This window comes from Rhamphochromis sp. 'chilingali' (assembly GCF_963969265.1).
Source record: "Rhamphochromis sp. 'chilingali' genome assembly, chromosome: 12".
NCBI lineage: Eukaryota > Metazoa > Chordata > Actinopteri > Cichliformes > Cichlidae > Rhamphochromis > Rhamphochromis sp. 'chilingali'.
Genome location: NC_137939.1, coordinates 10,945,416 through 10,959,335, shown reverse-complemented (window position 1 = coordinate 10,959,335; position 13,920 = coordinate 10,945,416). Strand labels below are relative to the sequence as shown.

Genomic DNA, 13,920 nt, shown 5'->3' with positions numbered 1-13,920 from the left:
CTTCAAATTCTTCTTTATTGAATTGCATGTTGTAGGAAAGGACCTGGTAATTATTTGAGACACACTATATTTAAATAGCATTGCTTTAATAAACAAGGAATACTTTAAATTGTGATGGAGATGTAATGATGTGGTGTATAAAAGAGTAGATCTGATGTGCCACATGTGATTAATGGATGTAATTAGATGTGTGCTGATGATCATGGTCTCCAGCAGAAGTTTCTTTCTGTGCTGCTGACTCAAGCTTTCCCTTACTGTAAATGCCACTTCCTTTTACTTGTAGTTGTAGTCTCCAACACCCAGCAGCATCAGTTTAAACCACTGGTGTACTCAGTCAGCTGTGTGAAATGTTTTCTCCTTCAGACAAAATTTAATCTTTTTGGTTTCTTTTGAAAAAACAACCTAAATTAATTTATTTGCCTACGGCAAAAGTTTGTTTCTTTTTAATTAAGGAGATTTAGGCAGATTACTCCCTACTTACTGAGGAATACTGTGAGATTTTATTATTTATTTTTTTTTTGCATTTGATTTTTTTTGCTGTTATAGCTTAGTGTTCACTTGTTCATGAAGAATATGACAACAAGCCCAGGCTAGGGGAGTGTGGGTAAGATTTTTCTTGTGATTAACTCTGTGTTTAAGAAACCCCCGTATAAGGAAGTTCAACTTGATGGCTTAACCCCTGATCGTATCTGGACCAGTAGCGCCAGTCTTTGTGAGACAAAATACTTATCTCATTAGCAATTACATAAACTCAGAGTTTTGTTCATTGTTAAATTGTAACTTTGTTTATGTCACTTAAAAGATGCCTGTTTTGTTTGTTTCAGAGATCTCACCTTATGTGTTTTCAGTTTTTGCCCCATGATTACTAGCTCAGTCTTATGAGTTGACGTTCAGGACAAGAATGAGGCCAATATGTTGTCCTGCTAAGGAATTAAGTGTGTGTGTGTGTGTACATGTGCACATATCCGGCCAGGGCTTGATTAGCGCAGGAGGGCATAGCATTGATGTCCAGCTGCTTTCTCCACAAGTGTGCCATCATGCACAGCAAGACCTCCAGTGAATGATCCACCACTAAGAGTAAAACACTGCTAAGAAATTAATAGGACGTATGGCATGCTGCTATTCAAGTCCCCAAGCAAACACTGATAGACATGTAGTAAAACACGCTGGTGCAGGAGTGGAATGTATCAACTTCTTTTGTACTTGGAGCATTTTACTGTGACTGCTCTTTCAATGCTTTTTATCCTTTTTTTCCTTCAGTCACCCCTGATCTGTTCCCGGAAACAACCCTTGTGCCGTCCTTACCAGCAGTACCATCGGCACGAGCCGGCTCTGCACCTCAGAAGCCCCGGAGGCGCAGCAGCAGCGGACGTGACAGCGTTGCCAGGCCTCAGACGTTGCCCTCAGCCTGTCGGCCAGGCCCCAAAAGAGGCAGCATGGAGGTAGGCATGCGTGTTGTGCGCGGCCTGGACTGGAAATGGGGAAACCAAGATGATGGTGAGGGCCATGTGGGTACTGTGGTGGAGATCGGGCGTCAGGGCAGCACTACAACTCCAGACAAGACGGTGGTGGTGCAGTGGGACAGCGGCACGAGAACCAACTACCGTACTGGCTACCAGGGTGCCTATGACCTGCTGCTTTATGATAACGCTCAGATTGGTAAGCGATTACATTAGAGTCATATGAAACTGCTGTGAAACTTTTGAGTCATGGCACCAGTGTGATTGTAGTTTTGTTATTATACCAAACGATACTATGCTATTGTATTGTTTTCAGTCCTTTCAGTAATTCATAGTTAAAATGGTTATTTCTGCTTTTTCCAGCTTAGGAAAATGCTAGAAGCTTTGATGTTCAAGAGCGCCTTCAAAATAAAATGTTGCCTTTGGTTAGATTACTTTCCAAGCTTTTAATAGGTTCAAATTTGTGTAGGTAGTTATTGTTTGCTACGAATTATAGTGTTATTATAATCCTAATACTTCTTTTAAATTAAAAAAAAACATTTGATCAGGATTTGTTTTATAATTATGTAAATGCTTGAACTCGATCTTATCCTGATAATTCAGCATTTTTAAAGCCGAGCACTAGCTTGAAAGGCTCTGATAAAAAGTGAAAAATGTATCCATGTAGTTGATCCATGTAGTATTTTTTATTTATTTATTTATTTTTTTTACACACATTCTCTTTACACACTTTGTATTTTTGTGAACGTAGTCTTTACTTGGCCCATTTAAAGAAAGCGGGGTACAGTAAGTCATCTCTTATCTTCAGCCATCAGCCATCCAGCTCAGTTTTGAACTTGAATGACACACACATTAATGCAGGACTCATTAGCATTTTTGCTCCATTTCAAGCAACATTTTTCTGCCTCACAAAACTTGCCCTTCAATTAATGGAGCGAAAGAAGAGGAGGAGAAGAGATGAGGAGCCAAGGGGGTGGGGGGCCTGAGGCACATGCTGTTTGTGCCTCAGTTTTTGCACATCTCATGATGTTACCCTCTGCAATAAGTAACATCATCAAGGATGTGACGTATGCCTTAAACGTTTCACTGACTTAGACACGGGGGAATGAATGGTAGTGTCCTCTTTGCTGTGAAGGTTATGACATGTTCTGTCAAAACATATGTTTCTTTGTAACAAAAATACAAAAAGAAACATCAAGCCTGTTGTGCCCACTCAACATCTCACTTTCCACTCCAGGGGTGCGTCATTCCAATATCATCTGTGACAGCTGCAAGAAGCATGGAATCATGGGAATGCGATGGAAGTGCAAGGTGTGCTTCGATTACGACCTGTGCACCCAGTGTTACATGAACAACAAGCATGACCTGAGCCACGCTTTCGAGCGTTACGAGACAGCACACTCCCAGCCGTGAGTACAACTCTGCTCGCTCTCCAGCACAGCTGATCCTTATTTAATTCTAATGATGGTGTCTTTGCTACTTTGCTGTTTTCAAATTGTGTTGGCCTCATAATGGCTTCCTCAAATCTTAATCTTAATCTGGAATTCATACATTCCTGTAGGTCTGGTTGGAGTCTTCTGAACAACATCATGCGGCCACTATTGCTTGTGATTGTGATGTTGTACCTCAGCGTTATTGTTATTGTTATTGTTTGGGCTTTGGCTGCGGCTGTAGTTAGTCTACAGTGCTATGTGTTAAGATGTTAGTATTTGAGGGTGACACAACCATTAAAAAATGGATGTGTCACAGCCACAATTCTAATGACCTCAGCAGAGCATGGCTGGTCCCGCACGAACTCTAACGAATGTCATCACAAGACACCTGTGGTATAAAAGTGGGCATCGTGCAAACTGCACGCCTCCTTGCTGGGGATAAATGTTTAGTGAGCTGATTCCAAGTGTCCTACGTATCCAGATTTACTGGAGTGAGTTCTCCCTTCAGAATTCACTCTTCTGCATCAGTTCACAGTAGAGCTCCAAACTGCTCCAGGCACTGTCTGAATGTCAGCTGGATGGCCTGTTCTCATTTTAACGAGGTGATATGTATGACCCAGATTTCTTCTATAGTTTAGTCCCGTCCAGGTCCAACACAGTTCCATTTAATTCCTCTGAGTCTGTTGCCCGAAAAATGCTCAGAATAGGTGCATGAATCATGGCTTCTTACAAATGGCTTCCTCTCAAAAGTTGTTGTTTTTTTTTTTGTTTGTTTTTTGGCCCAAGAATTTGGTAATCTTGATTTCTATTAAAACCCTTTTAAAAAAAAAAAAAAAAAAAAAAATTAAGTCTCACAATCAGCACATTATTTTAAAATGGGATGAACAGATGCATTCTTACACCTTTGCTTATGAATGTGCAGCTTGATTTTTCCTGCATTGATCTGTGAAATCCTGTTTTAATTAATTAAATATGAGACGTATTGTTAATAAAGTGGAATTTTAGATTTTGGTCAGGTCTGTACTCGTCTGCTATGGATAGGTGGTATGGTACCGGAGCAGCACATCAATTGCACATCTGAGTGAAATCTGGCCTTTGCAGTAATCATTTAGCATTCTGACACCAGCTGGAACTCATTTCTTTTCCTTCCTCAGTTTCTCCCCAAAACGACTGATTTTCATTAAGGTCAAAATTTTGTTTGGCTCAGCTGTGAACAGCATTGAGATAACAGAATAAAAACCTTTCTGTGAACCTCCATGTGGGTTAAAACATCAGCGCCTTCCTTTTGTCAGTACTGGGCAAGTAAATACTAATACTCACTGACAGTTCATTTTTTTATTTCATTGAGTTGGGGATTTCTTTAGATACATTAACAAAGATAATGATTTTAGGAAATATATAGTAGTGATATATTTCAAGTAGCAACCTGCCTTTGTTATTGAAATCTACCAAACAGGCATTGCTGCAATCTCATACAGGGTGCATAACATCAAAGTGAGACAAGGCTAAACTTAGAAAGCCGAAAATAAGGCTGTACTTTATTGAGACGAGAAACACCTTTAAATTGTTTGAGCTAGTAAATGTAAGTAGCATTTGCGATTCGTCAACCTAAATGTTACAGTTTTGCATTGTTGTTAGTTACTATTTATACTGTAGAAACCTTTTATGTGTGGGTTCTTTGAGATCATGGCACATTACGTAGATGCTAATTTAAAGCGGTGTAGAAGAATAGAAATACAGAATCTTAAAATACAGAGATTTCAAAGACTAAAATAGGATGTTGTGGGATTAATATCTCCATTTGAAAGATGTTTGAAATGGCCTTTCATAAATACTAGGCTCTATAATATGAATGAGATTTAGAAATTGTAGCTCTTTTCTGCAACCTTTTTGAATGGAGTGATAACACAATGAGCCTCTCTCAATTCTGGCTCTCAGGGAGATGACTTTTAAAGAATCAAAAATACAAATGGTATATTGATGCCTATCAGAGTCAGCCAACCTTATCCTGTCACGATGTGGATGAAATCTCCAACCGGTCGAAGCTCTTTGTCTTTTGAGTGGTTCGGTGTTTATCATTGACGGCTCTCACAGCGAGTGAGTGCACAATGTTCCACGTATTGTTCTCGATGGCGGTGAACTTCAGTGTGACTCAACATATTTTCAGTTGTTTGACTACAAGATATATTTATGTTGCCCCAATAAATATTCCAGTCATTCCTTTAACTTCTGAAAACTATGTACTGGCTTATAATTATGCCCTGCCCCCTTAAAGTGAAATTTTAGCTTTTAGAAAACAAATTTTGAGATGTTATTGTTTGTTATTCAGTTGTGTTTTTCACAGTGGTGATAAATTGGGTTGGATTTGAAGTTAGAAATAACTTTTGTTTATGTATGTCAGAAGCATTTTTATAGAAGAGTCTTTTTGGTCAGTGCAAGCTTACTCATAATGTCAGCACACAGCCAGTGTAGTGAATGCAAATTATACAAGACAACCAAGATCATTTAATCATTTGATATAAGTAACAGTTTTTCTCTCATATCATTATAATGCTATCTATTTATATCTTGGAGTCTTATCAAAGGGAGATTTGTATAATCGGAGGAAAAATTAAATTGCAATTGTTGTCTCTCACTGATACAGATTTGGAAGATCATCACATGAAAGTCACTTCTTTTCTCATCCAATGAATGAAGTAGAAGAGCAGCCGACAATATGTGATGCCAGACACACAGCACTTCTTTATTTCTGGACCACACTGACCCATATTTCACTGACAGCATTTCAAAAGATGAATTTATAATCTGGCAGTCATGGGACACACTGATATTTGCCTGGAAGGACAAATTTAACTTGCCTTCATAATGTTTGTGACTTCATGCAGTGCCAGCTGTGATTTATGTTAGGAAGCTCAAGTTGGGGCTCGGGCTAGTTAAGAGGGACTCCTTTCATGTGGGTCAAACATGTGCAAGGCTTTAAATGCAACTTAAGCAAGCTTGATCTATTTGTAGTTTACTGTCATACCGTTGGCAGAAACCTTATCGGCGGCCTGAGGGGACAATCGGTGGTCAGCGTAATAAACGGCTGCAGAATGCTGACAATATAATAGCGGCGTCACAAACGTGGTGTGAGAGCTGAGCCGGATGTACTGTACATGAGTGTTCCATTGTAATTACACAGATTTAGCTGGATTAGCATGGTTACCATTCTCAGCTGTGAGGATTAGCATGTTAACATTTTCAACTTCCTTGAAGACATGTTTTAACAGGTCTCAGATGTGGAGCGAGTCAGGGCGAAGTTTTATGCTCACAAGCCATGAAGCCTGGTCGTTATTAGCCTCTGGCTGTTGTTTTGGAATAATTTTGCAATGTACCGAATGCGCTGAAAAGCCTGCCGAGTCCTGCATTTAGTTAAGATTCATATGTTACATGGTACAAAGAGGCATGTGTTTACATGCTCACAGCAGCATATGTGCGTGCCATATGTTTACGAGGAGATGGTCAGTATGCAGCTGGTTAATCGGCTCTCCCAACGCAAGCACCACACATGCGAACCTATTGGGTCAAATCAGTGCCTAATCCTTCACCGCCCCACCTGACTTCTCAGTTTTCTGCTGTGTGTTCATGTTTAAGCTACAACCAAACTATCCTCATTATTGTCCTGCAGGGATTTCTGCTGCTTTCCCTCTTCCAGACAGAACTGAATAGAGTTGTAGCCCTGGTGGAAAAATAGCTGTCTCTCCTTCTCATTTTTTTGTTAGGGATCTAAGCACTATGTGTAATGATTTTTTTTTTCTTTCCAGTCTTATCAAAATAGCGTTTAAAACGCTCCTCAAATGTGTTAAGATTAGTACGTTACTAGGTGAAGTATGGATTAAAACAAGTATCGTACTAGATAATGACAAAACATGTTATTTCTAAAGATATCACCAATAAGTCTGGAACCTAATGCTGTTTTTACAGTTGTAAAGGGGCAACTCACACATTAAAGGCTCTAAATGCAAACAAGACAGACATTTTAAACTTGCTTTGAGATACAAGCTCTGAATGCATTTGCATGACACACTCCTGGTATTTTCACATACACGTAGTTTAGCTTTGTCTTTCTGACAGATGTGACTTCTCTTTGCTTGGTAGATCCTTGTGTGTATTACACTGCTTTAATACCAAAGGCTATTGCTTGGATGACTGTTGATCCAGCTTTTGTGTCAGTAGGTTTAGGTCTCTTGCCCTGATCCTCATCTTGTCTGTGAGCAGCGCTGACATTTGGTCAAGCTGGATTAGAAATCTTGATCCCTTGAAAGAGAAGCTGTACTGAAAAAACAAACATGTGAAACACTGAGGTCGTGTGTTTCACTGTCCATGAAAACGGGGACATCTGTCAGTTTATATCTTCTCTGCTCTCAAAAAACCATGGGTCATGTTTTCATAATAGGTTTGTTTGTCTTAATGAGCTGACTTATTGTTGTCATAAGTAGAGGTGCTCATGATACTTAAGTTTGTCCAGTCTTTCTAAACTAAATCTGAATGGTGCCATCAGGAAATGGGCATTTGTTATTAGCAGCTTCATGGTTTGAAGCTGTATATGCATGTGCATAACTATCTAGATGCACATAGTACTGGATGCTAGCACGTGCACTGTCTATGATTTGCCCTGTGGTGCCCTGCTTTCTGATAGCTCTGCTGTCTAGGATTAGGCTGAAAGCTCTGTGCTCAGATACACATCATTCTCGGCACAGACCTGTCTAAGCTCAGACCACACTCACTGTTGGTTAGCTTTAAGAGGAAAATGCACTGCTATTTTCTGCTGTGGCACATATGGGATCCTGAAAATCTGGCTAGCGATGGGGGTGAAGTTAGTCAAGCCTAACTTTGAGCGAAACCCCAGCACGAGAGTCTCTATGAGACTCCCTGAGGATGACGGCTCTCACAAGGCTCTTTTTTCTTTTCAACACACTGGATTTAATATGATTTGGAGTTTATCCCATTAGCTGTTTGCTTGGAAAGGAAGCTGGGCTTTGATCTCGTCGAGAAGTATGGGAATAGGCAGCTCTTTTGCACCAAGATCTGATCAAATTTTTACCATAAAGTATGTTTGATTTTGTAGATACGGCTAGCTCACCTATGTCAGATTGTGTTCAAGGTTAATGGTGTTGAGAATATTGTGGCTTTAATAGTGTGTGTGTGTGTGTGTGTGTGTGTGTGTGTGTGTGTGTTGTGTGTGTGTTATTATTAAGCATAGCTATTCACAGTCCTTGAATTCCTTTTACAAAATGGCCTTTGCTAAGTAAGATATCATTTCTCAGAACAGACAGCCTTGAGTAGCATTTGTTTGATATGTCATATCTTGTGTAACTTCAAATGTTTTCTTGTCACGAGTAAATGTACTGGCTGCAAGTGTTACATTTTTTTCTTACTTGCCTTGCCACTAATTCCAAACTCTTACAAATATGTAAGAGAGTTAATTTTTAATTTTTAGAACTTCTAATGTGCATATTTGGAGAAGGTTTTGGGGTTGCTTAGCACCCTTCAGCATTTTCTATGATTGTTTGTTCAGCTGCGTCTTCATGCTCTTGTCACAGGGTGAGCCTGGCACCGAGGCAGAACCTCCCACGAATCATCCTCAAAGGAATCTTCCAGGGGGTTAAAGTGGTTCGTGGACCAGACTGGGACTGGGGCAACCAAGATGGTGAGTGATGTGTGGGCTAATGATACCAATAACCTGGCAACTCAGCAAACTCTGTGCATGCTTGAGTGTGGAAATGTTCCTCTTCAAAGTGTTTTACCATCAACAGCCCATAATAACATTGTAACCTCACAACTCATTAACCTGTAAGATGTTGTGTTAGCATGTGTCTGTGTGTACTTATTTTGCGGGTGACTCATATAAGTCTGTCTCACAGATGTGCCTGACTGTTTGCGTCTCTGAGAGTCCCAGTTGAGTCCTCGTTGTTTGAATGTTTGCCTTTTCTTTTCCATCATTGTGTAGTGGCATAAACTGAGAAAGACCCTGCACCTGAAGTCTGTGGTCATAGTTTAGATAAAAAAGATTAGTTTAGATAAAGTAGAGAGTTAAGAATATATGAGACATTGAATTGTGTTTTATTGCCTCCACGAATGGCTGAAGTTTAACTCTGTCATATACTGTATACTGACTTCGCTGTTGCATGTTCTTTTTTTTTTCAGATCCAAACAGCCTACGCTGGCTGATGTTTAGTTAAAATCTTAATTCAAAGTAATCTTCCACATCGATGGGCTAAATTCAAGTCTGTAAACGTTCCCTTTAAAGAAATAGAGAATGGCAACGTGTCCTTAGACTTCTTCTTTTTTTTTTTTGGTCCAGGGTTGTGAGAATAGCAACGCTCCCTTTTCTTTCTAAGGAGAATGAGTCAAAATGTCCTTTTGGTGCCTTTGAAATCAGTGCCCTGGGGTTCGGTTAAGTCACTCATCAGGCCTAAATGGTGTATGCTCTAAGTGCATAAAAGACACACTGAGCATGCTCAGTGTCTTCCCAGCCTACCGTGTTGTCTTACAGGTCACTGGTTTAGTTGGTGTGTTTAGGCGCTGAAGCAGCTTGATGACTTAAATGGCATAGCAAGGATTTATTTACATCATACAGCTGGATGTATGGATCTGAAATTATCCTGTGACACAACACGTGCATTAATAATGTGGTTTGTGTTTATTGTTTGATTATTTGGTCCTTTGGTTTCACTCAAATCAAAAAGAGGAAATTGTCAGGTGTTTGACGGTGATTGTAGAAAATCATAATGAATGTCTGTGATACTTGGCAGCCCCTACAATGAAATGTTTGTCTCTCACTTTGTTTGCACTCATGTTTATTTATTTATTTTTTGATCATTGCATCACACCACGGTCGTCTAACTAACCACCTTTCCTTCTTTTATTGAGCTTGTTTTCTTTTCACTGCATTTGTTTCCCATTTTTCCCATAAACTGATGCACTGGTGTTTCTTGCATTATATCTGTGTTTGTTTCTGCACTTTTGTGTGTGTGTGTGTAGGTGGGGAGGGTAAGGTTGGGAAGGTAGTGGACATTCGTGGCTGGGACAACGAGTCTGGTCGCAGCGTGGCCAGTGTCACCTGGTCTAATGGCACCACTAATGTTTACCGAATGGGCCACAAGGGCAAGGTAGACCTGAAATATGTGACAGATGGCCAGGGAGGCTTCTATTACAAAGATCACCTACCAAAACTTGGTAAGACAGACTTTCTTTATTCAAGTATGCATTCCTTAGAAAGTTTAAAGTTATTTAGTGGCTCAGAAACTTGATTTAACTTGATGTAAACAACTTATGTCTTGTATGTCGTATATCAGTGCTTATCAGTACTTCTGTGTGGCATTGTAATACTGTAACACTGAGAAACTGATTACATACTGGCTTTAAACCCAAGCTATTTTTATCATTAGCTTAGGAAAAAAAATTCGAGTCAGTTTCTGTTTGTTGACGCTGACACCTGTTCATCCAGGAGAGCACGCAGAGCTGCAGCGTCAGGAGAGTGCAGACGGCCATTCTTTCCAGCAGGGTGACAAGGTCAAATGTCTGTTGGAGGTAGACATCCTACGGCAGATGCAGGAGGGCCACGGAGGGTGGAACCCCAAAATGGCAGAGGTACAAATGCCTTCCGCTAGAAAAAGTAAAAACATAATACCGGTTGACTATAGGCAGCTTTAAATAACTCCCTATTGAGTTCTAATACAATACAGACGTACATAGTGCTCTTCCTTGGGTTTTTCCAGCAGGTTTCCATTGTAACCATATGAACTGCTTCATGTTTTACACAAACATGTCCTCAAATGCACGTGGCTCTAGAACACAGCATACAGAAGATTTATATAAGTGGCTCAGATGGAGGTTGCAACAGAGGAGAAAGAAATGGAGCATCCAACTCTCATATCACAGCTGCTAAAAGGGACATTAAGGTCACAGCCATGTAGAGGAAGACCCAGGGTTAAATAGCATATTTGTGTTTGCAGTACATTTGCCGGATTGGGACGGTTCACAGAATCACTGACCGAGGAGATGTCAGAGTCCAGTACAGCAACAATATCCGCTGGACTTTCCATCCTGGGGCACTCACCAAGGTACTGCGTTACTTATTTTGTTATTTTAATATCACAGTTTATTACAGCTAAATTACTTTGTTTAGACTTCGGCTGCTTTTTTTCCCCCTTAGGTGAACACGTTTGGAGTTGGGGAATTAGTGAGAGTATTGGAGGACATGGAGAGCGTGAAGAGACTGCAGGCTGGCCATGGAGAATGGACAGACAGCATGACTCCTGTATGCTCATTTTACCTGATAATATTCGTAGCCTCCTAATGCTAACTTACTGTGGTTTTTCAGAATTGGATTGAAAATCCTCACCTTGTGTGCAGAAGTGAAGACTTGAGTCACATAAATTGGTGAAGTAATGATCGCTTTGAAGAATGACTTTGACTTGAACCCAGTGTTTCATAACTTAGTCCAGCAACCCAGCTAATCTGTTGATTTACCCTCCGGGGGCAACAGCCAGTTTTCCATGGCTTCCGCTGTAGCCAGCGAATATCCTAGTCAGGATTTATGTGTCAGTTTGCTGTGTATTGTTTACTAATACAGATACGTTGGAACATGGCATCATTTTAGATGTTAGTTAATGCTTTTCCGATGCATTTTGGCAAATGCCAGTGCCCTTTTACTCCATTCTCTATATTCCGGGTTTCAGGTTTCTCCCTGTTTATGTGCACAATGCTTACTGTGCTACTTGCAAAAGTAAAGGATCCAGTTGTTTAACGTCATCACATTACGACTGACCTACTTCATGAAAATTAGGTTGTACATGGGTGTTTAGTAAGGATCATTTATTTGTCATTGTCAATTCTTTCTCACCTATTCATTGTGTTATTCTCATAGGTGCTGGGCCAGGTCGGCAAGGTGTTGAAAGTATATGCAGATGGTGACCTACGGGTAGCATTTGGAGGCCAGACATGGACATTTAACCCAGCGTGCCTCTCAGCCCAACCCGTGGAGGTGGATGCCAACCTCATGACGGCCGAGAACCCCAACGAATCTGGAAGTAAGGCCTCTGCCGGGAAGAGGGGGCTCATCTCTAACACACCAGCTCCAGCTTTATCTCCTGCAGGCTTTCAGTTATCCCCCTACTCTCCCTCATTTCAGCTTTGCTACGCATCCTTTCTCATCCATGCGGCATCAGTGGCATCAAGTTTGTTTGTTTTTTTTCAGCAGTGTGTAAAGTATGCTTCTTTCTGAAATTTTCTCTGTAGCATCTCCTGATCCTGCACTTTGACAGCAGGTGGACACGTTTGTCATCATGTCACAAGTTCTCAGCAGTCTCTTAATCATGACAAAATCTTCTCTGTTTATGTGTTCAGTTCAGATTATGGGAGGCTAACAACAGACTGATGTGTGTTTGCAAATGTGTGTGGTCAGATTCCAGTGCATGCTGGGACATTTTGACTCATTCTAGCATTCGTTAACCAGTTCGAATGGCTTATTTTTTTTTTTTTTTTTTTTTGCAAGGCTTGTGCGACATTAGAATTGAAGTGGAAAAAACTAATGTAATTCTTTTGTCCTCTGTTCCCTTTTCACATCCTACCCCTACACCTCCTCTTCTCCCTCTCTTTCTGACTCTGTCTCTGTTCAGGTACTGTCATCTCAGTGCTGGAGAAGCTGCTCTCTCAGTCCACAGAGCAAGACAATCCCAGTCGGCTAGTCATTGAGGCAGCGCATGGCAGTGCCAGCAAGGTGCGGGAGCTGGTGCAGAAGTATCCTGACAAGGTTAGTGCAGCACTCCTTCTCTTTGCTGCAGTCCACTGTCTGTTCCAAGAGCTCTTTACATCAGGGCTCCAGGCCTTGGGTTGAAGTCTGATTGACTTATTGAGCCAGATACAGCAATATTATAGGCTGACATTTTCCAGTCTGTCAGTGCTATTATGTAAAAATGCAACTCAAACTCAACTATAGGACTCACTTGTTAACAGATTTACAAGGTTTCCCCTCCACCCTCACCCACTGACACAGGCAGTGGAAACACTGTCCAATAATTTATTGATGTAACCCCAAAGCATGACATATGTATCTTCAGGTCACACACAAGAGGGCTGAGACCTTACATTATTATAGAGAAAACCAACAATTCCCCCATGGTTTGGAGGAAAAATCTCCAACACAACCAGATGGGCTACCTTAGCCAAAGAATCAAATAATTCCAGGCATTAATTGCATGTTTGAATGACAGAACGTAAAACTGGTTTTGAAAGGACAGATCAGTGATTGATCCAGGCATGCTGTATATAGAATATATTTTCTTTATGAAGGTATTTGTAACAGTGCTTAAGTCACTCCTAACTGATTACAGGTGAAGAATAAGGCATAATCTAAAAGCTGTCAAACAATATGGGTAAAAAAAAGCAATAAGTGATCAGTTGTTTAAAAGTAGAATAAAATGTTGGCATCATTTTTCACCCTTTGATCATTGCCTGTGTTTTAGTGAGGTTCTAGACTTGCTGTGCATCACTGTGTGCAGTTTGTCTTCATCATGAACCAGATTTTCTCGGCATCTGTCAAACCTGAGATTCATTGTTTACACTGTCTTTTGCAATTTTCAAGTTTTCCTGTTCACATGTGCTTTTTTTTTTTTTTAGAAAATACCCAACTGGTCATTTTGGGAAACCCAGCTGCTATAGATAGACCTCAGATAGGCTGTGGGTTTTACAACCTCATTATCGTATTGAGTTTTTTCTCTAAATGGCATCCCTCAAACACCTCTGAGTCACATGTGGCTCCTTTTGTGCATCAGTGACACACCGAAGTGTCGAAATACTTTTGAAACCTTGCAGTTTGGCCACTGTGTGTTAGTGTAGCTGTGTCGCACTCACTTTTCATTCAGTGTTGATCTAGACTACTTAAATTGATGTTTGAAATTTCCTAAGATGTTTTTCTTTTGTTCAAGAAAAAAGGAAAAAAAAGTCACACTGTGAAGTCAGAGTAAATATTTATCTCTGCATTC

The 13,920-nt window shown here is 40.5% G+C and overlaps 1 protein-coding gene across 6 annotated transcripts in view; it reads left to right on the top strand.

The window, feature by feature from the left end:
- Positions 1-13,920, top strand: part of mib2 (MIB E3 ubiquitin protein ligase 2) — a 36,991-nt gene that overhangs the window by 11,179 nt on the left and 11,892 nt on the right. For all 6 annotated transcript variants that reach the window (XM_080898994.1, XM_080898993.1, XM_080898991.1 and 3 more), the window contains exons 2-10: positions 1,261-1,659; positions 2,698-2,869; positions 8,476-8,582; positions 9,917-10,111; positions 10,383-10,525; positions 10,891-10,998; positions 11,091-11,195; positions 11,805-11,967; positions 12,556-12,689. In XM_080898994.1, the coding sequence (XP_080755120.1) occupies positions 1,437-1,659; positions 2,698-2,869; positions 8,476-8,582; positions 9,917-10,111; positions 10,383-10,525; positions 10,891-10,998; positions 11,091-11,195; positions 11,805-11,967; positions 12,556-12,689 (1,350 nt within the window). In that variant the 5' untranslated portion in view covers positions 1,261-1,436. The remainder of the gene's footprint in view (positions 1-1,260; positions 1,660-2,697; positions 2,870-8,475; positions 8,583-9,916; positions 10,112-10,382; positions 10,526-10,890; positions 10,999-11,090; positions 11,196-11,804; positions 11,968-12,555; positions 12,690-13,920) is intronic.